Source organism: Mus pahari, chromosome 6 (genome assembly GCF_900095145.1).
Source record: "Mus pahari chromosome 6, PAHARI_EIJ_v1.1, whole genome shotgun sequence".
Taxonomy (NCBI): Eukaryota; Metazoa; Chordata; class Mammalia; order Rodentia; family Muridae; genus Mus; species Mus pahari.
Window position 1 is genome coordinate 69,556,558 of NC_034595.1, and position 22,583 is coordinate 69,579,140.

The window sequence follows — 22,583 nt, forward strand, 5'->3', positions numbered from 1 at the left end:
TGTGACAGACACTCACAGACACCTACACACATGTGACAGACACTCACAGACACCTACACACATGTGATAGACACTCACAGACACATTAAGGAAAAGTTAAAAGAAGAAGAATGAGCAGAATTCTCTTTCTTCACTGAACTCCAATCTGGCCAAAGTAGTAGCTGTGACTGCAGAGAAAGCACTTAAATTCTTTAAGCCTTATCATCCTCATCTGTAACATGAACACAATCCCAACGGTTACCAAAGTGCTGCTGTGCAGTCCGAGGGCATCCTGCATACAAAGTGCTCCCTGGAACTGCCTTCTACGTCCAACCCTCCACAAGCTCCACTTTCAATCAACCAACCACACACCCTTTGCCTCACTAGCTAGAAAAAAGAATGAACAAGAACTGGAAGGATGGCTGAATGGTTAAGGGCACATACCACTCTTTCTGAGGACCTGAGTTTGATTCCCAGCACCCATATCAGGCAGCTTACAACTGCCTGAAACCCCAGCTGCACATTTGTGTGCACATATGCCTGCCCCATTTCCACATACACACATAATTAAAATAATAAAAGATGATAGTAATAAAGAGAATGAACAAACTTCCCTTAAGGAAATACTCTGCAGGCAAAACCATTGCCCCTTCCAGCCTTCCAGCCTTCCAAAGAGAGGTCCTACTGGGCCAGGCCTTCCCCTCCCACCGGTCACCAGGTCGTACCAGGAGCTCTTGGGGTGTGGCCTGAACAGTTTGATGCAGGTGATTAAGGAACCAAGCCAGGCGAACATTTCGGGAGATTCGGTAATCTTTCTTCATTAACAGAAACACCTGCCCAGCTTCTTCCACCTGGAAGGAAAAGAAAAGCTGTCCTCAAGTTCCCAGTATATACACATCCCACACAAGTAAGCTGCCCAAGGAGCCCATAGTGAGGGGAAGACAGCAGAGATGAAGTAATATGAATGCTATTATGTAAAGCGTTCCCCCCCACACACCCATGTAGGTGAAGGGAACTTACCTTCTTTTTTTTTTTTTTTTTTTTTATTTATTTATTTATTTTATGTATGTGAGTACACTGTAGCTGTCTTCAGACACACCAGAAGAGGGTGTCAGATCTCATTACAGACGGTTGTAAGCCAGCATGTGGTTTCTGGGAATTGAACTCAGGGCCTTTGAGTGCTCTTAACCGCTGAGCCATCTCTCCAGCTCCAGGAACTTACCTTCTTGCAGCACATTTCCACAAACACTATGTGAGTTTCTCCTATAAACCACAAGCTCCCTAAGGTAGGAGAGCTGCTTTATCCTGGTTTTGTGCCCTTGTGCTTGGTAAATTGATTCATATGAGACCCCATAAGTCTCCAGTTTGCTACATGTGCATTTGCCAGTTATTGCCTCAGCCTTGCCCACCGCAGACACTGAAAAAACCCTTCACTGAGTAAATGTAAGATTCCCGAGGGAATGAGGCCTCTAGGTGCTATCTCAGATCCAGCTCCTGAGGGGTACAGTCTCCACTCACACACCTGGCAATGTCGGCAGCAGCTTTACTTTCCACTATACAAAACCCCTGCCAACGGTGACTTGGGACATATCCTCTGTCCATAAAGGAAGAAGTCTGTCATTTTGTCAGTGTGGTAAATCTTAACAGGCTTGGCGTCTTGGTCAGTGGTCTTTTTGATCCCCCTCTCTGCCCCCCAGATTTTTCCACCCCGCCCCAAGCCCGTACCCCCAGCAGACCAATTTGCCTACCACTCACAAAAACTGAATAATCACCCTAGTTATTGTATCATTACAAACTGGATAAGCATGCTAACAGCTAAGGATGTGGTTTATGACAGCAAGAGACAAAGCAACCTGACCCTGTCTAAGGTCTTAGAAGGATGGGAGGAAGGTCCATCAGAGGTTGCTGCGCTGGACGTCCCAGATGGAGGGCAGACACTGGCTACTGAAGTACTGAGAGTGCACTGGAGCATTGAGCTGCACAATGTACGGCTTCCATTTCTTTACCTTTCTCTTGCTTTCAAAGCTGTTTTGGATGACCACTTTTTCCAAGGTCCAGTTGAAGTTTGGTTCACCTGTCAGTTCTCAAGGAATCCATCTTGAAACCAGGAATGTTGGCCTAGCCTTCTTGGAAAATTCCCTTTTATCTGACTGTTTGATGGGACCATTTCCAAAACCTAAGTTGTTTTACATTTCAGATGTATTTTGTCAGAACCAGGAGGCTGGCTTAATATAATTTAAGCAGGTAGAATGTTTTTGAAAGTGGGATCTGAGCACCAGCTGCATCAGAACCACCTGAGCCGATTATTAAAATGCACTATTTGATTCCTGGGTACCATGAGAGACCAACTGAATTAAGAGCTGACGAAGCTCAAGAATCAGCATTTTAACCAGCTCCCCTGGGGATTTTCCCATAGTACTGATTGAGGCGGTTTTTAATTAGTTGTGTTTCATAGCGTTCACCTTCACATGGGGCTTCAGTTCTGACTCCCCTTGAGTCTGATGTGCCTACCTTTTGAAGCAATCTGATAAACAAGACAAAGCAGGCTCTTGGAGTCAGAGACCTGGATTCTGATGTGTTCTAGTACATGCTATGCATGTGACCTTGCAGGTTACCCAACTGTTGTCCAGGCTTTATTGTGACAGCTAGATAAGGAGATCTTTGCGGGGATACTGCAATTAAAGGGGGGTGGGGAAGTACAATGATGTAGGAAGGCTATCACCGATTACAATCGTCACTGAGGCCCACGTGCACTTAATGCCAAGCTGGGTAGTGATGCCAGGCACTGTGTGCCGCTCCCCCCCACCCCACTCCCCGAGTTTGTTCTTCCTTCTTTAAGACTAAGGACCAAACTATTCTCTGAGATTTTTCTAAACCATATGCTGTCTTCCCACAAAATAACGTCGATACCTCGGTACCCCAACTATCTGAAGCCTCTCACCATTATAAACCTTAACCTCTGGCATAACTGTGAGCTGAGCCTTCTCTCTCCCAGTCTCAGGCCCCTCACCCACCACTATGGTAAAAGCAGGCCCTTCAGCGTTAAAGGCACCTTGGGTCAAATGCTGGCTCTGCGTGCTTCTTCATTCCTGAACAGGGATAGCAAGAATGACTATTTCTGGAGGATTGTATCTGTATTAGATACTTAGAGAACTTAAAACTTCCTGCATTCCACCTGTTTGTGGAAGAAGGTTAAATGCCCCATTAGATGTGACACTTCACTCACTCCTCTGCAACACCTATCATAACCCAACGTTCACTTAGTCCCCACAGCTAAGGAGTCTCTGTCTTAACCTCTGCATCCACCCTAACCCTCAGCACAACCCTGGTTCCAGAACAGCGCTTGCTTCTCTCTTTTGGGACCTTAACCTCTCTAAACATCTCCGTTTCTTCTTGGTATTCTGTTTCTACCCTATTCACTCGTAGGGTTTCCATGTGTGTAGTTTGTCACACACCACCCATACGCGGTGTGACTACTCATACATTATACATACGTAAGATCACACACGTGTCAGAGTGCGCACATGCAGGTCAGAGGACAACTAGGAGCTCTAGAGCTAGCTCACCTACTTGGGAGTTCTAGCCCTAATATTAGAGGCACAGCTATGCTTCTTTTAGCAGTGGTGCCTCCTCAGTTTCCTGAAAAGAGGGATGATAATGGTGTCTGCCTTATAGGGTTGAAAGAGCTGGTAACAGTAAAGAGCTCAGAATGGTGGCTAGCATGCAGTAAGAATTCGACAAGTAGCCATTGCTATTTGTATCATTACACACATCCATCATTCTTCCCTCCTATAGGGCTACTCCTCTGGGGTCCTGGATATGCTAGCCAAACTCGGTACCTCCTGGGATCCCCTAGTTCGGGTGGAATGAGTAGTCCTAAGGTATCTTTGCATGGCATGACACCTCACCTGCTCTGACTTCAGTTGTCTGCTCTGTACATGACAATATATACTGCCAGATTCCCTGCTGGAGTCTGAATGTCAAAACATACATAGAGGGTTCTTTGCCTTTTCTGACTTAACTTGTGATCTCCAAGCCACATCACTCTACGAATACTTTTATAAAGAAGGAAGCAGGGTCTGTCCTTACTTAAGACTGGCTAGAGGGTTGCAGGGCTTTGCCAAGAGCACGAACGCTGGAGCGAAATCAACTCATGCTAGTGATTGCATTCCAGTTGATGAGATACAAAAACCCCGCAAAGTCGGTCAGTTTCGGCGTGGCCCAATGAAAATCCTTAAACTAATAACCAAAACACAAGTTTTTATCAGCATCACTATCGCTAACAGGTCTGTGGGTGGGCGACGAGGATCAGGATGGCATCTGAGTAAACAAAACAGCAACGGCCTCCTCGAGGCTCCGGAGGGTGAAGGCTGCCACACGCCTGCCCTCGGGCCTCGGCCCCGCGCCCGCCCATCCCTCACCTCTGGCTCGGGGCGCTCCGAGGCCATCACACAGCCCTCCCGCGCCGGCCCGGGCCAGGGAGGCGCTCCACTCCTGACCTCTGACCCGGCTAGTTCGGTACCGGGCAGGAACCGGAAGTCGTTGGGATGGTCCCGTTTTGAGTTTTCTGATTGGTGAGCTCAGCAAGCCCCTGCGAGAAACCGGAAAAGGAAGTGGTTGCGCCTGGCGGGCCGCGGCAATGCAGGTGAGAAGCGGGTTGGGCCTTGTAGCCGCTGGCCGGAGGGTGGGCGGGCTGAGGACACCGGGGAGTTGGGGCTGTGAGCGGAGGGCTGAGGAAAGGCAGCGGAGCAAGAGAGGGCGAGGGGAGCCCGCCGACGTGAGAAGGTCGGAGGCCCAGGGAGGAAAGGCGGACTTGATGGAGTGTGGAAAAGGATCGTGGTGGCATTTGGGAAGGCTCGGGAAAGAAGTGGGCTGCCCCACGCCTCGATCTAGGCTGTTGGACACAGGCGTAATAAGGCTTCAGAAGGCTAAAGGGATCGTGGGCCTCCAAGGATGAAAACTAAGCTGTTTGTAATCCGAGGCTGTGGGTGGAACCCAGTGTCCAACCCCCTCAATCACATAGTCAGGCTTGCAAATCAGCTTTGCATCATTCTTCCCGGCTTGTACCTCGTTGCTAAGGGCGGAGAAGTGGAGTAAATAGTCCGCAGATAGTCAAACGGAAACTTGTCTAACACTCAGAAACAATGTGCAGGTTTCCTCGCCTTTGTCTTTTCATTACTCACTTGGCTCGTTGCATCTGATAATGGGTCACCCCTGTTTACCGGTCACCCGAATTTACGAAAGAGACGCGGGAATACTGGCACAAAGATGCACGTTGACTTTCCAAAGCACCCAATGCAATGGATAAACGGCCAGTTGGGGGACCGCGAAGGGGATTGCAGAGCTGGTATTCAGAGAAAGCCTTACACAGAGGCAACGTGTGAGATTGTCCAGATTGTGTTGTTGACAGTAGCTACACTCACAAGAGGATGGCCAGAGGCACCCATGATATAATGAACTTCGGGAATTATTTAGGCTGTGTGTGCAGATAAAGCCCTGCTATCATGGCAGACCTTTCTGAGGTGTACTGAACTTCCTGGGGGGAAAAAAATGTGGCAATGCCAACACCACATAGTGACACAAGAGGGATTCTCTATCCACCCAAGGAAAGCAGTACAGTGACAATAAGCAGTCGTGTGGAAGGCAGACTATGTCTATTTTCCAGAAGAGGGATGGGCAAAGAAGAGTGTGCCGAAGCCTAAGCATGTTCTTATTAACCCTGCTGCAGATGTAAGAGAATGTTGTCTACTGAGAGAGACGAGCGTTTGAGAGCTGGGAGGAGAAGAGCATGGGATTAAAAAGGTGCAGGGCTAAGTGAGTTCAAAGCCAGTTTTGTTACAAAGACAATGAAATCATGAGGTCCCAAGCCGAAGAGAATTAGGTCTGGTGCAGTGCTCTTGAAGGACCACAGTGTAGGAGGGTTATAGAGGAATCAGTTAGTAGGAGGACCTGAGGCCAGGTGAACAGGTTGAAAGGTCTGAGGGTTGATGCTATCTGTAACCCAAATACCAAGACAGAAAACAATTTAGCTTTTCTGAATGTGTCACGCTCACTTGTATCTGAGTAACCAAACACACTGTTGATGCAGAGGGAGGAGAAGCAGCTTGAGGCATCATTAGATGCCTTGCTGAATCAAGTGGCCGATCTGAAGAATTCACTGGGGAGTTTCATTTACAAGTTGGAAAACGAGTATGACCGGCTGACCTGGTAAGGATTGTCAGGACAAGCTGGGGAGGGACCCATGGGTGGTGGGGCCAAGCCCCCTGGCTGACAGGACATCTCCAGCGATGTACCTATTTATCAATTTGCAAATATCCTTTTTGATTTGGAAAGAACTAGGTTGCCCAACATTGACAAGTTTGGTTTGGCTGAAGGCCTCCATGGCAAGGAAGTAGAAAAATGTCCAGTTTCCCAGCCTAGGCAGTTTCTAGGTTTTAATTCTTATGCTTTGGCTTCTTTAGTGAGGAGGCATTTCCTCATGGAAGGCCATTGTAGCTACATTGATGGTAGATCTCCTTCCACACATGTGGCTGAATCTGAGATCCAACCTTCTGGAATGATGAGTGTGTTACTACATTAGAGAGGAGGCTTTACACACTTACTACAGTGCAACCACAGTTCCTGTTTCCACTGCTCCCAAACCCATTCAAACAATGGGTTTTGCCTTTCTTCTACATCTGTATCAAAAATCGAAAGTGTGTTCCTCTTTCCCAATTCCATCTCTGCTAGCAAATCTGGTTCTTGCCTGTACGAGGCATAGGGCTGTGAGTCTTCTGGGGGTGCGTCCGAGCGTTGCAGCATTAGGAACTTTTAGACATTACTTTGTAGGGAGAAGTAACTCTGGTGACTTCTCACCACCCCCAGGCCCTCGGTCCTGGACAGCTTTGCACTGCTTTCTGGGCAGTTGAACACGCTGAACAAGGTCTTAAAGCATGAGAAGACTCCACTGTTCCGTAACCAGGTCATCATCCCTCTGGTGCTGTCCCCAGACCGAGATGAAGACCTCATGGTAAGATGCACAGTTGTTGACTGGATCCTCTGTGTGGCAATGAAAAGTGAGGGCTGCCATCTGGAATACTTGCTTTTTATCCTTCTGGGGACAGGAGAGTCACCCTTAAATAACAAAGTGAAAATCAAGGCCTATGTCACTCAAGTCCATGACCTTTCTTTTCCAACATCTATGTCAGGCAAAAAGAAAAAAGTCTGTCCTGCCCGCGACTTTGTTCCAGTCTTTAAAATGTGGGGCTGAGAATTTAGCTCAGTGGTAGAACAGGCACAAAGTCCTGGGTCCCCAGAATAGGGGTGGAGGTGGAGATTCCCAGAAGACCAAAACAAAACAGCAACAAAAAGGCAATTTAAGTGTGTTAGTGGAGGGTGGAATTTAGCTCGCCCTCGTTCTGATGGAGTGAGTGAGAGCGTCACAGAAAGCTTCACCTCCCTGGGTTGTGTTGTCTCTGGAGATGTGTTTTCCGATGGAAGGGAAGTGGGGTTAGAACTGGCCTACTTGGCTAGCACAGTAGGATGAATCCGATCTATATTACAGCGTCAAACTGAAGGACGAGTGCCTGTTTTCAGCCATGAGGTCGTCCCTGACCACTTGAGAACCAAGCCTGACCCTGAAGTTGAAGAGCAGGAGAAGCAACTGACAACAGATGCTGCCAGAATTGGTGCTGATGCAGCTCAGGTTGGACTGAGTCACTGCTCTGCTACCTCATCCTCATCCTTCATAAGCAGAACTTTACCAAGGCTGTGAAGGGGTGTGGGGTTGCTCACAGCTAGGCTGTCTCTGGAAGAGCACAACGAAGATGCTTCCCCAGAATCATTGCTAATCACTAATCAATTCATGTATGTTACAGAAGCAGATCCAGAGCTTGAATAAAATGTGCTCAAACCTTTTAGAGAAAATCAGCAAAGAAGAACGAGAATCAGAGAGCGGAGGTAAGGAGGGATGTGGCAGCCCAGAGCAAGAGCTGTGTAAGATCACTGACTAGCAATGGTCTGCCCAATAGTGAAGTAAGGACATAAGAATGAACTGCTGGGGCTGGAGAGATGGCTCAGTGGGCAAAGGTGCCTGTTGCCAGGTCTGGCCTAAGTTTGATCCCTTGGACGGACCTACATGGTGGAGGGGGAGAGCCAACAAGTTGTCCTCTGACCACCAACACAAAATAAGAAAAAGTTACTTAAAGAAGAGTCTGCTCCTCTGCTGAGCAGAGGCAGCCACCCTCTTGTGTCTTTCCCAGTAAATCTCTAGTGTGAGGTTTGTTGTGCCCTGTGACTTCGTAGTAGTCCTTGGTTCCTGAGCACAAGGACACCTTTCCTCTCAGAACCCTAACACATTGGTGCCATGACTTGTATAGGCTCTCATTGTGCCTGTGCTTTCCCTTGGGGGTCTCAGCCACGCTGGGGGACATGAGAGCAGTGTGGGGAAAGAAGAATGAACGGGTAAGGAAAGGATTTGTCTCCTGTTAGTATTTCATCTTTAAGACTACCCTTTAAGCACATAGAGGAAATAGACAAAGTAAAAGTTTAAGATAGGTTTGGGGTCTTTCAGCTCTTGATAGGGCTAGGGGGGTGCTGGATATCGCTGCAGTCATAACTATAATGGGTTTAGCCCAGAGCTGGACACACACCTGAGGGCTCTTGCTTCTCTTTTTTTCTTTTTTTTTTTTTTTAAAGATTTATTTATTTATTATATGTAAGTACACTGTAGCTGTCCTCAGACACTCCAGAAGAGGGCGTCAGATCTTGTTACAGATGGTTGTGAGCCACCATGTGGTTGCTGGGATTTGAACTCCGGACCTTCGGAAGAGCAATCGGGTGCTCTTACCCACTGAGCCATCTCACCAGCCCCCTTCTTTTTTTTTTTTTAACAGGTCTCCGGCCAAACAAGCAGACTTTCAACCCTGCAGACACCAGTGCCCTAGTGGCAGCCGTTGCCTTTGGGAAGGGGCTGTCTAATTGGCGACCTTCGGGTAGCAGTGGCCCTGGCCAGCCTGGTCAGCCAGGGACTGGTACAGTCCTTGCAGGGGCCTCAGGATTACCGCAGGTTCAGATGCCTGGTGCTCCGAACCAGCAGCAGCCGATGCTCAGTGGAGTCCAGATGGCTCAGGCAGGTCAACCAGGTAAGGCGACATGGGCTGAGTGCACAGGAGTGTGGGGATGAGCTAGATCAGCTAAGCCTCCTTCATCCGCATCCCCTTAGACCTGGAGATTTGCCTCCTTTGCATTGCCGCCCCGAAAACAGTTGAAAGCTCTGCAATATGTACCAGAGCGTGATGAAGGACCCTGAGTAGCGGCAGCTGGTGTGGCTGTTTACTTCCATCACAGACTTTGCCTCACCTGTCCTGTTGATTCTGGGTGTCAGTGTGTTAGAGATATGAGTGGCCAGCCCTTAGTCAAGACCGTTCGGTAGATAATCACGGATTAACAAGCTGGCAGTTCTGCAGGCTTTCATGGGTCCTTCCCTGCACCCTGTCCCTGGCCTCAACTCCCTGCCCTCTCTCGAGCTCGTTTTTATTTACTGTGAGAGCAGTCTGGTGGGGTTCACGGAAGCAGCTGCAAACCTCTGCGGGCAGAGAGACACCTGAAACAACTGAGAACACAGTACTCCTTCCCTGAAACAACTGAGAGCACAGTGCTCCTTCCCTGAAACAACTGAGAGCACAGTGTTCCTTCCCTGAAACAACTGAGAGCACAGTGCTCCTTCCCTGAAACAACTGAGAGCACAGTGCTCCTTCCCTGAAACAACTGAGAGCACAGTACTCCTTCCCTGAAAACAACTGAGAGCACAGTACTCCTTCCCTGAAACAACTGAGAGCACAGTACTCCTTCCCTGAAACAACCGAGAGCACAGTGCTCCTTCCCTGGGACATTAAATAGGGCAACTGAGAGCACAGTACTCCTTCCCTGAAACAACTGAGAGCACAGTACTCCTTCCCTGGGATATTAAATGGGCGCCACATGGCTTACCTGTCTTTTTGGAAGTAGATGAGCAGAAGACCATTCTAGGGGAGAGAGCTGTTCAGACCCCTCCTCTTTTCTTTCACATAATTCTTCCTAGATGTCTTCAGTCAGGGAACTGGGAAGAACCGCAACATGTAATCTCTGTCATCCAGAGTCAGAGGCCACAGAGGTTCTGAGATAAGAGAGACAGCAGGAAGAACCGAAAGGCTGCATTTCTGATTTACTGTGAAAGTTTACCTTGCTTCAGATCTTTCTTTGTGTTACTTTTAGGGAAAATGCCAAGTGGAATAAAAACCAACATCAAGTCAGCGTCAATGCATCCGTACCAGCGGTGAGTGTGGACGGCAGCCTCCACTCTCAGGTGATGTGTGCTGAATTGAGCAATGAAACGATCTTTTGCTCAAGGCTTATTTAGATGGGTACAATAAAAAGAACACAGGCTTTCAGCAAGAGACAGATCTCAGCTCCACTGTGAATAGCCATTCGAACTTGGGAAAGTGACCTAATATTTCTGAGCTTGTGTTCTCATTTGTAAATGGTGATAATACCTACCTCATAGGGTTGTTGTGAGGATTAAAATGAGAAAATGAATGTAAAACACTTAGCATGGTGTATGCAATACTGGGTCTTGAATAAATGATAGTTTCCTACCTTTCGACCCTGCCATTCCTTGTCCTGTACGCAGAACTTACTGTGATTTGGTTCACCTCCATGACAACAGTGAGCCAATGGGCCCAGGACCAAGTTATTCATGGCGGCCTGTATGTCTTGTGGCATACTGTCTCTGCAGGCCCTCCTGCCCAGGCTCCAGCCTGCTGGCCCTACAAACTACAGGTGAGGGGGTTTCCGGGGGACACTGTCCGTGTGTGATGAGACCAGCTCAGCTTTTCCCTGGGAAATAGGTAAACGTGCCCATCTTTTACCCTCTTGTGCTGCTAAAGATGCCCAGGGTCCAGCAGGTGGGACAGCTCTTAGAGGGACCCTGGCAGGCAACAGCACAGAGAATACTGTCTCCCTCCGTGGAGGGCAGTTGTGTTTTACAGCTGTGGGTTGGGGTTCATTTGTCTGCACAGTAACGCCTCCCTGTCTCTGTCCTCGTCCATCTCACTGAACGTGTGGCTCAGATAAGATCTGGATTGAAAGTGGGAAGGGCAGCAGCCCCATTCATCTTGCCTGCTGTTGTAGAGTTGATGAACAGTGGAGTTTTGGACAGCCAGGCCTGTTCCCTTTCTCAGCGTTCTTTTCTGGGCAAGGGCAGGGATTGAGTCAGCAGAAGTGGGCCAAAGGGTTTCTTTGTTTAATAAAGATATTTAAATTATGTTCCCTGGCTCAGGGTTGTCTGACTAAAGTTTATGAGTTATCTACCAGGCATTCTAATTTGTTCTCCTTAAAGTAGTCCCTTAACTTCAATTTTCTTTAAAAACCCTAAGACTTCCAGCTGCACTGTTTGTATTCTCTTGTGTTACACACTAGGGCTTTGGCCTTTGGTCTGTCAGATAACATTCTACCAGGCTGTGGCAGCAAAGGCCTGGAAAAGTGGTCCTCTGGTGCTGGTCTATGAAGATGTGAATGGTGTTGACAGCTAATTGACCACAGCACAGCACAGCACAGCACACCAGGGGAGTCCTGCCATGTGCTCTGAAGCAATACCAAACCTTTCCCCCACCTGAATAGGCTGGCCCATCAGCCTATCCAGGTGTTTATGTCCTCATCTCGTCCCTTCCCACTAAATGTCACCGCTCCCTGGGGTATTGAGTAGAGCTCTAGCTGGACTTTTTCAGACTCTTGGTATCTTCAGGTGACTTCTCTTCTTTACTCCACCTGTTACCAATCCCGAGAGTCTTTGCTGTCCCAGCTGAACTGACTTCATTCCCACCATACTATTGAAATGGGCTCCCGTCCTCCAAGAACAGGAATATCTTCCTGCCGCAGGAAGAGCACATTCAGGCCCTCACCTACATCTCATGCCCTTAAGCAAACCCCACAGTGGTGGGCGGCACCCACACCTCTCAGTTGCTCTGGTAGCTGTCATTTCCACCACCTCCTCCCTCTAGAACTTTAGCATACAAATCTGTCATCTCCCACTTTGGGGCTCATATACCAGTTTGCCCCACAATGGAAAAGAGTATCTGGAACCCCTGCTACTTGGAGTATGTGGAGGTGCCTGTGAAAAGGAGAGCTGCTTACTTGCCAGATTTGGGGTTTGTAAAAAGATGACTTGCACTGCTCCAGCATTCCTGTCTCTGACTGTCTGTCTTCTGCCTAGGGACTGTAGTTTCTACTGCATTGGGAACCCTTAGATGGACAGAGGTCTTTCCCGTTGTCTCCCAGGCTTATTTCTGGGGTGGAGAAAGCAGCAAGTCTGAACCTTTGAGTGCTTCCCACAGGGGTTCATCCCACTGAAGGTGGAAGCTTATGGAATCAATGTCAAGTCCCACAGAGGTTGCCCAAGACCTCTAGTGCTGTCCTGAGGCTGGGATTCAGTCATTACTGATTGCCCTGGTCACCTTGTTCTTTTTCTTCTTCCAGTGTGAATTGCTGGCCTACTTAGCTGGCTCACAACACTCAACTGTACCTTTGGGGAACAACAGCTAAGATAGGTAGGTTGTGCCCAAATGTTCCTTGTGGCTCTCTGGAGTGCCAGCACTGGGTACAGGCTAGAGAGGATGTGATTGCTTGCCCACCTCTTACCCTGCTGCTAAAAGGAAGAAGCTGAACTCTGTAGGAATGCCCCAATGTGAGGCTGAGCCCATTTCCCACCCCCTCCACACCTCCCCCAAGCAGCTGGAAACAACCTCCCCCTTTGTCTGAGTTTCTTGTACAGAATAATCCTCCTTCTGGACAATGTATTCTCTGTGTCCTGTGGACACAGGAGCCGTGTGAGCTGATCCCAGCACTAGGCAGGACGGAGGCTCAATCCTTCCAAACGCCCACCCTGGTCAGCTCCTGATGAATGTCCAGTAGAGCTACTAAGGGTTGGACATTTTTTTCCTATGTGCTCCAGATCCGAGTGGCAGGAGAGCCTTTTTGGTTTAACCCTGGCCAGTTGTATGAGCGGGACTTGTGTTTCCTCTTCTGGCCTGCCCCGTGTGCTTAAGCTTGTAGAAGTTTGATGTGACTCTTTCTTCAAAGCCTAGAATGGACGGGGCAAGTGCTTGGAAAGTGGTAGGAGTGGGAAGTGACTTGTCCAGCAGGCCATGGTGCTCCATCCTGTTACATGGACATCAACCTGCACTCTACTCCACAGGACAAACTTACCTCATTAGCAATGTGTTCCTGACTCCCATATGTCACTGAGGCAGAGCCTGGGTTCCTCTAACGGGGTCTCTTGTCAAGAGTCACCTGCCTTCAGAATGTGACTTGTATACGAATGCTTCCCAGGAGGCAGATGTGGACCATGGCTGTTGAGTTCCTTGGGCTTCCCTTACATCGCATCTGAATGACCCCAGTGATGTTAACTCTCCAGCCCACTTGTACAGGTTTTGTTTGCTTTTCTTTACTGCATAGCTCTACCACTTGAATAGGGTAGGTTTCCTAAATACCCGAAACCCCTCGGCCTTGAGCTTTCATCCGGATCATGTCCCTGGCGCTATGTGGTAGCTTTCATGCCATTCTCGTGAAGACAAAACAAGGAGGTGCTGAGGTGACTATGGATTAGATGTCAAAACCTCCTACTCAACAAACATCTGTGGACATGTATGGAAAGATTGTTTTCAGTCCAGAAAATTACCCCTTGTACAGTTCTGATATTCCCTGCCTATTTGGCCCATAGTTCCCATAGGTTCTGGATGTCCAGACCCTGTCATTCTTCCCGACATACCTGTATTCTAGCTTTCCTGGGACGAATCTAGGCTGGGCACGTGGAAGCATCCTAAACTACACCCTCCCATTCCCATCCCCACTGTGTGATAGTAACTTTACATACTGAACCAAATAGAAAGCACCCTGGGTGACTCCCCTTTCTACTTCCTCCCTCTCTAGAGCCACTCTTGCTCTCCCTGCAAGTCACTGGTTTCTGGTCCTTCAGAATGCTGTGTTTTGCTCCCACTCTGCAGGGAGACCGTCTTTTAGTCTTTATGCTAATTTCTCTGGAGTTCACCTGTCTTCATAGGCTGGTTAATGGTGTTTTAAGAGTCTTGCATAGTAGGAACCTTTCTTGGCTCTTCCATCCTTTCTCTGGCTCTGTTCTTATGTTAACCTCTCCGTAGCACTCAGCAACACTAACCATCTCTGTCAAGTCTCTTTCCTTGCCTGCTCTCCCACCTCACTGGTTGTTTCTTCTCAGCCACTTTTGGACTTCTGAATGTCTGCCATCTTGATTGCTGTTACTCTCGGCTTGTCCATTTCCCTGTCTTATGCTACCTTGCCTTCTATATGAGCACTTTTTTTTTTTTTGGTGCGCAACTCAAACACATTTTGTTTTCAGCCAAGATCTCTGCCGAATTACAGGTTGCTGTTTGGATATCTCTGTTCCGTTCTGCTCACAGTTACCGCAGGGTCTAGCTGTCCAAATCCAGTCATTCTTCTCTCTCCATGCTTGTTCTTTCTCTAGTTTTCCTGGGTATTAATTACCTAAGCCCTGTAGTTTAGGGAACACCCTAAACTATGTCTTACACATGTTGCCATGTGGGAGAATATACCTCCCCTGTAACCAGTCCAATGCCAAGTTCTGTCAGTTTGTATCCCAGTGAATTGCACTCAGCTGAGCCTCTGAGCTTGCTTTCAGTGAAAATATTATTCAGATAGATACCATGCCTCCACACCTGGAAACTGCAGCTTCTCTACCAAAAGTCTGCTAGATCTCTCTAGACTGTAGATCTGATCCAATTATTCCCTTGCTTAAAATCTTTTTGACAGTTCACTCCCTGTATTTTTAGGAGGTCGGTAGGGACATTATTCCAGGCATAAAGGCTACAGGATAAAATCATTCTGGGATTTTCATTTTACTTGAGGGTAATTTAAGATGAAATGCAATCCAGTGTGTGTGTGTGTGTGTGTGTGTGTGTGTGTGTGTGTGTGTGTGTAAGAGAAGGGGGCTGAGAACTGAGACAGACGCAGTAGGAATTGAGTCCCAAGCCTCTATGTGTGATAGGCAGGTGTTCAGTGTGGAGCTCCGTTCCCATCTCACTTTTCACTTTCATTTTGAGGCAGGGTCTCACTAAGTTACCCAGGATGCCCTTCAGTTTACAGCTCAGGTTCCAGCTTTGAACTTGGGATCCTCCTGCCTCAACCTCCCAATAACCTGGGATTACCAACCTGTGCTAGCAGGTCCAGCTACACAGCCATTATTGGGAGGAAAAAGATTTCAAGGATATATGGACTGAAAGGCTTCAGTCTCCACTGTCAGAATCCCTGGGACTATTTTAAAAGTAGCTCTCATTTTGTGGAAAGGCAAGTGAGGTTCTTTGACCTAGTTGCCTGCCTTCTGGCTTCTCTACTATATTGATTTGCACCTACCTCATTTCAAAAGCCATACAAACTGTCTAGTGTGTCCAGTTCTTTTGAGCCTCCATTTTTTCTACTATGCTTTATCATTCTGTCTGATAGTTAAGGATAGTTCTTTTGGGAGAGGGGATTAAATGGGGTCTCACCCAGCCTTGGCTGGCCTAGGACTCTTGGCAATCCTCCTGCCTGAGCCCCCTAATAACCATGCCAAACTCCCAAACAACTTTAAAAAAAAAAAAAGATTTATTTTTATATATGAGAGCTCTGTCTACATGATGAAAAAAGACATCAGATCCCATTACAGATGGTTCTGAGCCACCATGTGGGTGCTGGGAATTGAACTCAGGACCTCTGGAAGAGTAATCAGTGCTCTTAACCACTGAGCCATCTCTCCAGCCCCCGAATCAACTTTCAAAGCCGGGCTCCCCTGTCGCCTCTCTGTGAGGCCCTCCAGTATCCCAGCCTGCCCACAACTCAATGCCTCTGCCATCTTGTAAGGCCCGTTACCTCCGCTTACGCTCTGCCTCTGCCGTGCACAAATGTCTTCTAGCTCCCCCTGCACTCTACTGTCCTTCCAGCTCCAGCACCTTGAACTGTCAGAGTCTGAGCAGTTTTCTGCCTGAGAACTGTGTGGACTTGGGAAGATAGAATCCCATAGCATGTGGCCCATCATAAACACCTATGAAGTGTTGCTCTCCCTTCTATTATGATTTCATTTTTGTAGTGGTAGTATGAAGTAACTGAGGTGCATAGTGGTGCATGCCAATAATTACAGCACTCAGGAGGCAGAGGCAGGAGGGTTGCTGCAACAAGTTCTAGGGAAGCCAGGGCTACACAGCAAGACTGTCTTAAATAAGAACTACAAAACTACACACACACAAGTGTGTGTGTGTGTGTGTGCGCGCGCGCGCATATATTTGTAGTGTCATACTGCTTGGATTTAAATCCTAGCCTAGCTACTTTCTAGCTATATGATGCTGGAACATCAAAAATTTTGTGCCCCAGTGCCTGACAATAGGAGAACCCTGATCCATCTTAGCTATTCCTAGTTAGAAATCTGCTCCCAGTAGTTACTTGAATAAATGATTGACCAATTTCTCTAAGAGGCCATAAACTCTTCCTCCTCCTGCCACTCCCTGTGCTTATGCTTCAGGGCTGTCTTTAGAGGCACCCAGTGTATGGGTTTCATTCCCAGGGACTCCCTAGCAACAGTTCAGAGCTAGCGATACTGTGAGTTAGTTTTGTATCTAGCTTTGTGACATTCCCCTCCCCACCCCCCTTAGCTGTTGCCTATGCTCTCTCTTAAGCCCCAGTTTGGCCTTAAATTGTATCAGGAACAAGCTCCCTCAGCTAACTATTTCTTTTTCATTGTTTCTAAATGGTGTCTCTTCTTTGTCTGAACCAATTAACAGCTCTCACAGTCCTGACCCCTAAGGAGGACTCTACCCCCTCAGATTCCCTTCCTCGCAGCTGTAATAAACCCTCACCTCAATGGCCTGTGCTTACAAAGCACAGGTTGGGCTGGGGTGAATTACTGTGTATCAGAGCCAGAGCTCTGTAGTCAGGTGCTTGCCTCTCCATACATTCGTTCAGACATTGGTTCCTGCATCCTCAACCAGTCTCTGCATTTGTTGTAAATGAGCGCAGCTATCCAGCCACTGGGTAGGTGCTCCCGCATGGCTTACATGCTATGCCCACTCAGAGGGGTCATCCTCCTTCCCGCCTCTACTCTTTGTTTACTCAATGAACAAATTCATCTTTGTAGTTCAAGTGTTGCTGGTCCTGAAAAGTTTTTAGTGTGTCTTCCCTGAACACTTGACACATTTTTAGTGTGTCTTCCCTGAACACTTGACACATTTTTGGGAGTTTATTCTTTATAAGTTCAAATCCTAGCCTAGACGCTTCCTCTTGTATAACCTTAGACATGTTATTTCACTTTCAAGAATCTCACTTGCCACCTCTGTGATAAGGAACTTATTTCAAAGGATACTTTGAGCCAAGCACATGTAAGTTTAACTCTTTAAGTAGCTGTAACTTTCTATAGGCTACAGTTCAAGCTTCTTACAAGTGCATACAAGGTCCTTAAGGCAAATGCTATTATTCTATTCTGCCTCCTGAGAAGTCAGCTTACCTAATTAGACCGTTTGGATTGCAATGTTGTAGTTAATCTAGTTTAACTTAAGGAAGAGAGGGGTGGAGGACATAGCTCTGTGGGTAAAACGGGCAGAGTGCTAGCTGTGCATGCCTCAGGATCTGAGTTTGGACTTCTAACAGCCACAGCCACATGTAATTTCAAGGTTGGGGGTGGGGCAGACACAGGAAGGTCCCTGGATCTTGCTAGTCAGGCAGTTTTAGTCACTCAGTAAGCTCCAGGTTCAGTGAGACATCCTTCTCAAAAGTGTAGAGAAGGTGGCTGGTGAGATGGCTCAGTGGCTAAGAGCACCGACTGCTCTTCCAAAGGTCCTGAGTTCAAATCCCAGCTACCATATGGTGGCTTACAACCATCCATAACAAAATCTGATGCCCTCTTCTGGAGTGTCTGAAGACAGCTACAGTGTACTTACAAAATAAATAAATAAATATTTTTAAAAAAAAGTGTAGCAAGGGCTAGAGAATTGGCTCAGAGGCTGAAAGCACGTGTTGCTTTTGCAGAGGAGCTGGGATGGATTCCTGGTACCCACATAACATCTTATAACTATCTGTAACTCTAGTCCTAGGAGATACACATACATGTAGAAGCAAAACACACACACACACACACAGTCAAAAAATTTTTTTAAAAATTTAATAGCCATAGGAGAAGACCCCAGACATTGACCTCTTGCCTCTACATATGCACCCACAGGTCCATGCACCCACACATGTGCATACACATCTATACATGCAAACCCACAAAAGAAAAGGAAGGGCTGTATGTAGCTTTTAGATGCCTTAGAGCCTTCAAGGCTGTTCCCTTCCTGTGTGCCTCTCCCTTCTGCTTCACAGGCATTCATCGCATGGAAGAACTCTGGGCTTGCTGAATTAAACGTTATTAGGAGCTTGGATTTGGGGGGTGTCGGAGAAGGCATATGAATAGTTGGGGAGGAATGCCTTGAGAGGAGTGACAGTGGGGACAGCCTGCCATGGCCTGCTTTGTGCGGTGCCACCTCTACAGAGAGACCCTCGGGCCTCATCCTTTCTTCTGAATTTGCAGTACTCAGCTTGTGGATTCTGAGTGCCTGAGCTATGTGCCTTCTCACCCCAGCCTTGGGATGTCCCAGCCTGCATTCATGTTCCTCGGCCTCCACCCACATTACAGAGCTTGCATCAGGCCTCGGTGCTTATTGTTCTTTCCACTGTTGGCCTGGGCTGTCTTCCCCACTCTGCTGGGATTTCATTCTTATCCAGCCTATGGGTTCAGTTCCTCAGTTTGTCTGCCTGCTCAGGTCTGGTTTTCTTGCCCTCTCACCTCCAAGGCTTTCCATGTAGCTTCCCTGTAGATCCCACACGGTCCCATTTATGTCCACCCTCCTACCCTAAGCATCACTGGGATCCAGGAGTGCTCGTATATACCTGTAGTTTTAGCACTCAGGATGCTGAGGCAGGAAAATAGAGAATTCCAGGCTAGCCTGAGCTATAAAGTGAGATCCTACCTTCAAAGGGGGTGGAGAGTGGTGGGGGCAGCACTAGGAAGATATCTCAGTTGGTGAAATACTTGGGGTTGATTCCTAGCACCAATAGGAAAGATAGGTGCTGCTAACTTCCACATACACTCACACACACACACACACACACACACACACACACACACACGCATGCATTCCCCCCTCCTTTATAAAAGAAACAAAACAAAAACCCTAAACCCAAATTTCTGATGAGTACCGCCGCCCTGCTCAGTTTCCGGAGGGTGGAGCCATCTTCCATGCCCAGGAAGCGTGCCTGATGCCTGCCATCAGTTTACCTGACTTTTATCAGTTCCTAAAACCTTTCATCTTGCTGCCGCTCAGGCTCAGGGAGTGCCTCGCCTGCTGCTGAAGGGAAATAGTCTTTATCAAACTCTGTAAACGCCATCCCAACCTACTGACAGACTTCATTTCTACACATCTCAGCCTGTGATGTGTTTTCCTTAGCCAAAGCCAGTGTGTGTGTGTGTGTGTGTGTGTGTGTGTGTGTGTGTTTCTGATGGGTCCCATTGTCTTTCCATACAGCCTATAAACAAGTTCCCACCCTTTCCTGTTAAAAGCAACCATTAGTATCAATTTAGAAGTGAGAGGCCAGCACTGAGTCTAAAAGCTCCCCCAGGTGATTCCTGTGTGTATCCAGGGCCAAAAGTTATAAACAGAGGCTGGGTATGGTCACAGAGGCAGGAGGATTGGAATTTGAAAGCAGCCTGGGGCTGCATAGTGAGATCTTGTCTCAAAATGCACGCACGCACGTGCGCGCACACGCGCGCGCGCGCGCGCACACACACACACACACACGTGCACACACACATGTGGACGAGCATACAGTGGGGAGGGTTGGGGGAGGCTGGGGTGGCTCTGAGCTGGAGAGAAACTCTACTTAAATGTTTCCAGCACCTACCACATCTTTTGCTTCTAGGCCATTCCATTGCCTGTGTGTCTCAAAGGCCTCTCCCTGACTGCTAGAAAGTGGTTCTGAGTGTCAGGCATCATTTCGTAGAAGCCTTTAAGAACAGCCCCCCTCCCTCCCCAGAACTGATTAAGTTTCCCATTCCCTAGAGCTTTCATGGGGAAATTCACCTACTTTCGACTGTGTGTTCACTTATGTGTATGTCTGCTCTCCTGGGCTGGGTGCCCTGAAGACTCCAGAGCTGTGGAGATGCCGTTTGGCAGACTTGGGCTGCATCAGATATTGGAAGCTGCTTCCTGTCAGGACCAAGTTAAGAAGAGCCTTTGAGTTTGTTCACTCATGTAGTCAGCCAGCATTTACTGAGGCCTTGCCAGTCATCTCCCGGTGTGGCCCAGATGAATATGCACACACTTGAAGCTTCCTGTTTGTTTGACTTTAGGACAGTGTTGTCATCTTGCCAGTGTGCTTTCACAAGGGAGATGGAGGCCCAAATCTCTCAGTCGGACTTTCAGAGCCGTTTATAGATTTGCTCATTGTTTAGGAAAGATTTGTTAAAGGGATACTCACTAAATCATATACAAACATGTCCTCTGTGTGATGGCCTGATTCTTACCTTGACTGTTAATATTGAGACAGAGACTGCCAAGCACTTAACACGGGCTATTGCCTGAACCTTCACAATGATCCTAGAAGCTAGGGACGATTTGTTCTCATTTTTAAGAGGTTCCACACTTCCTAAAATATATGCACAATCACACACACATTAACTGGGACATTTAAGCTCAGAACTTCAGAGTCAGGTGTGGCCTTAGAGCTGTTTGAATACACATGAAAGACATCAGGACCTCGATAAGTATTGGTTAACTCAATAGACACTACTCTCAAGGGAAATATAAAGACGTACTGTCCTCCCTGCTTGTTCTCTCCGGGTCTTACAGTTTCTCCTTTCCTTCCATTGTCCTATTTATTTTTAACAGCGAGTCAGAAAACATGTAGGGTCAACTGCATGACAGATAATGGGCCCAATTGGAATTAAGAGATATGACTAAAATATGAACTTTTCCTGCCGAAAGGATCGTGGAGTTGGGAAAGGTGCAGAAAATACATTAGTCAGAAGCGGGAGTGGTTTACAGAGTGGAGATCTGACTGCATCTCATGATGAAGGCTTGAGAGTCAGAGGCAGCCCCATAGATGGATATGTTTGTATGTAAATTTGTGAACATTCATCTGACAAGTCTTAATCACACATGCAAAACACCATTCCGAACGCTCCACTGGGAGCTTTTGGATCCGCCACAGATGTTCACTGGAGAGAAAGATGCTGACATTTGATGGCTGAAGTTTCGGCTATGGCTTGAGAATGACAGATCAGGGACATGGGGGTCTAGTATACATTGATACAGAAGCTGAGTTTGGAAGAAAGTTCTCTGCTGTTTTTTGTCAAGAGTGGGTGCTAACAGGTAATCTAAAGGATGCTGAAAACTATACTCTGGCTTTCATCTCTTACCAATGCTCAGGTAGCCACATCTACCAATTATGAACCTATTATCCTTCCTAGCCACTGCCTCTTCTAAATTCCTCAACTCTCTGCCTACTTACACCATCCAGTTGTCCAAGCTGTAATTGAGTCTTTATAGGAAAGATAGATTTCATGCCATGCAATAGTTGGACTATCTGGTGCTGAGGTGGGTGGGTGGTGGTGTTGAATTGACAATTAACTCCTCCCCCCCACCACCCCTGCAACATTGTCTGGCTTTCCCAACCCCATCTGTTACCTCTTCAGACCCAGCTGTTTTCTCTCACCTGATTTCTCTAGTACCTTGTACCTGGGATGTAAGTTATGTACGTGTTGGGAGCAGAGTTTAATGTGGTTTTGCTCACTGTAGATGGCCAGTAAATGTCTGACAGATGAAATGAGCCGCCTCAAAATTCTTGTTTTCTTCTGCTTCTTCTAGAATAAAAGTCAGGCTGCCTCATTTGGCCTCCAAGATCTACTACATTGAACTACAGCCAATTTCACTTGCTACCCCCACCCCCTTTCACTACCTTGAAGGCCAGTTTAGACAGTGATTCACAGTTCTTGCCTGGGGCCACTTGTATTCTCCCATCTCCGTTCCAGGAAATCCTCTCCGCGGCTCCTAAAGCTAGGACTCATCCAAGTTTATAGGCTCTGAGAAGCATGGTGGTGGCCCGCTGCTGCCTCCCGCTAAAGCCTACCGCCACCCCAGTCAGCCCTTAGTAGGCACAGCTGGCCCTCCTCTTGCTGGAAAAGCTTTGAGGGAATGGTTGAACCCTGAAAATTTCCCGTAATCATAAGCCGCGACTGTCACAAAGCAGACAGGAGATGAGTGGGTCCTCATGCTGGACTGGACAGAGGACCACGAATGGGGCCATGCAGGCAGAACCTCAAGAAGCAGCTGGGTGCGGGCCAAGCCATAGTCATCGGCGGGACAGGCTGAGAGATGCGAAGGAAGGGGTGGAGAGCTGGGGCTGGGTGTGCTTCCTGCCCCGGGATCTGGCGACCCGCCCCTGCTCCCGCCCTGGCGGCCAGGCAGGCGCTGGACGGCCCCTCCTGCCTCGGCCAGCCGCCCAATCAGCAGGCGCCCCCCGCCCGGCCCGCCCCC

At 47.9% G+C, this 22,583-nt stretch overlaps 2 protein-coding genes across 2 annotated transcripts in view; one reads left to right on the forward strand and one right to left on the reverse strand.

The window, feature by feature from the left end:
• The window catches only part of Szt2 (SZT2 subunit of KICSTOR complex), a 45,815-nt gene extending 41,321 nt beyond the window's left edge, over positions 1 to 4,494 (reverse strand). Inside the window, exons 1-2 of the mRNA XM_021201345.2 lie at positions 4,401 to 4,494; positions 705 to 830 (exon numbers count right to left, since the gene is read on the reverse strand). Of these exons, the coding sequence (XP_021057004.1) occupies positions 705 to 830; positions 4,401 to 4,427 (153 nt within the window). The 5' untranslated portion in view covers positions 4,428 to 4,494. The remainder of the gene's footprint in view (positions 1 to 704; positions 831 to 4,400) is intronic.
• An 86-nt stretch (positions 4,495 to 4,580) lies between these two features.
• Positions 4,581 to 10,598, forward strand: Med8 (mediator complex subunit 8). Its single transcript, XM_021200220.1, has 7 exons — positions 4,581 to 4,624; positions 6,068 to 6,186; positions 6,844 to 6,988; positions 7,523 to 7,663; positions 7,836 to 7,917; positions 8,853 to 9,101; positions 10,213 to 10,598. The coding sequence occupies exons 1-7, from the start codon at positions 4,619 to 4,621 to the stop codon at positions 10,275 to 10,277; spliced, it is 807 nt and encodes a 268-aa protein (XP_021055879.1). The 5' UTR covers positions 4,581 to 4,618; the 3' UTR covers positions 10,278 to 10,598.
• Positions 10,599 to 22,583: the final 11,985 nt, after the last annotated feature.

What these genes read in the sequence shown, in the direction of transcription:
- Med8 (XM_021200220.1), top strand. An exon ending in GAGTATGACCGGCTGACCTG is followed by an intron (nt 6,187 to 6,843) that starts GTAAGGATTGTC and finishes CACCACCCCCAG; the next exon opens with GCCCTCGGTCCTGGACAGCT. An exon ending in GGCTCAGGCAGGTCAACCAG is followed by an intron (nt 9,102 to 10,212) that starts GTAAGGCGACAT and finishes TGTTACTTTTAG; the next exon opens with GGAAAATGCCAAGTGGAATA.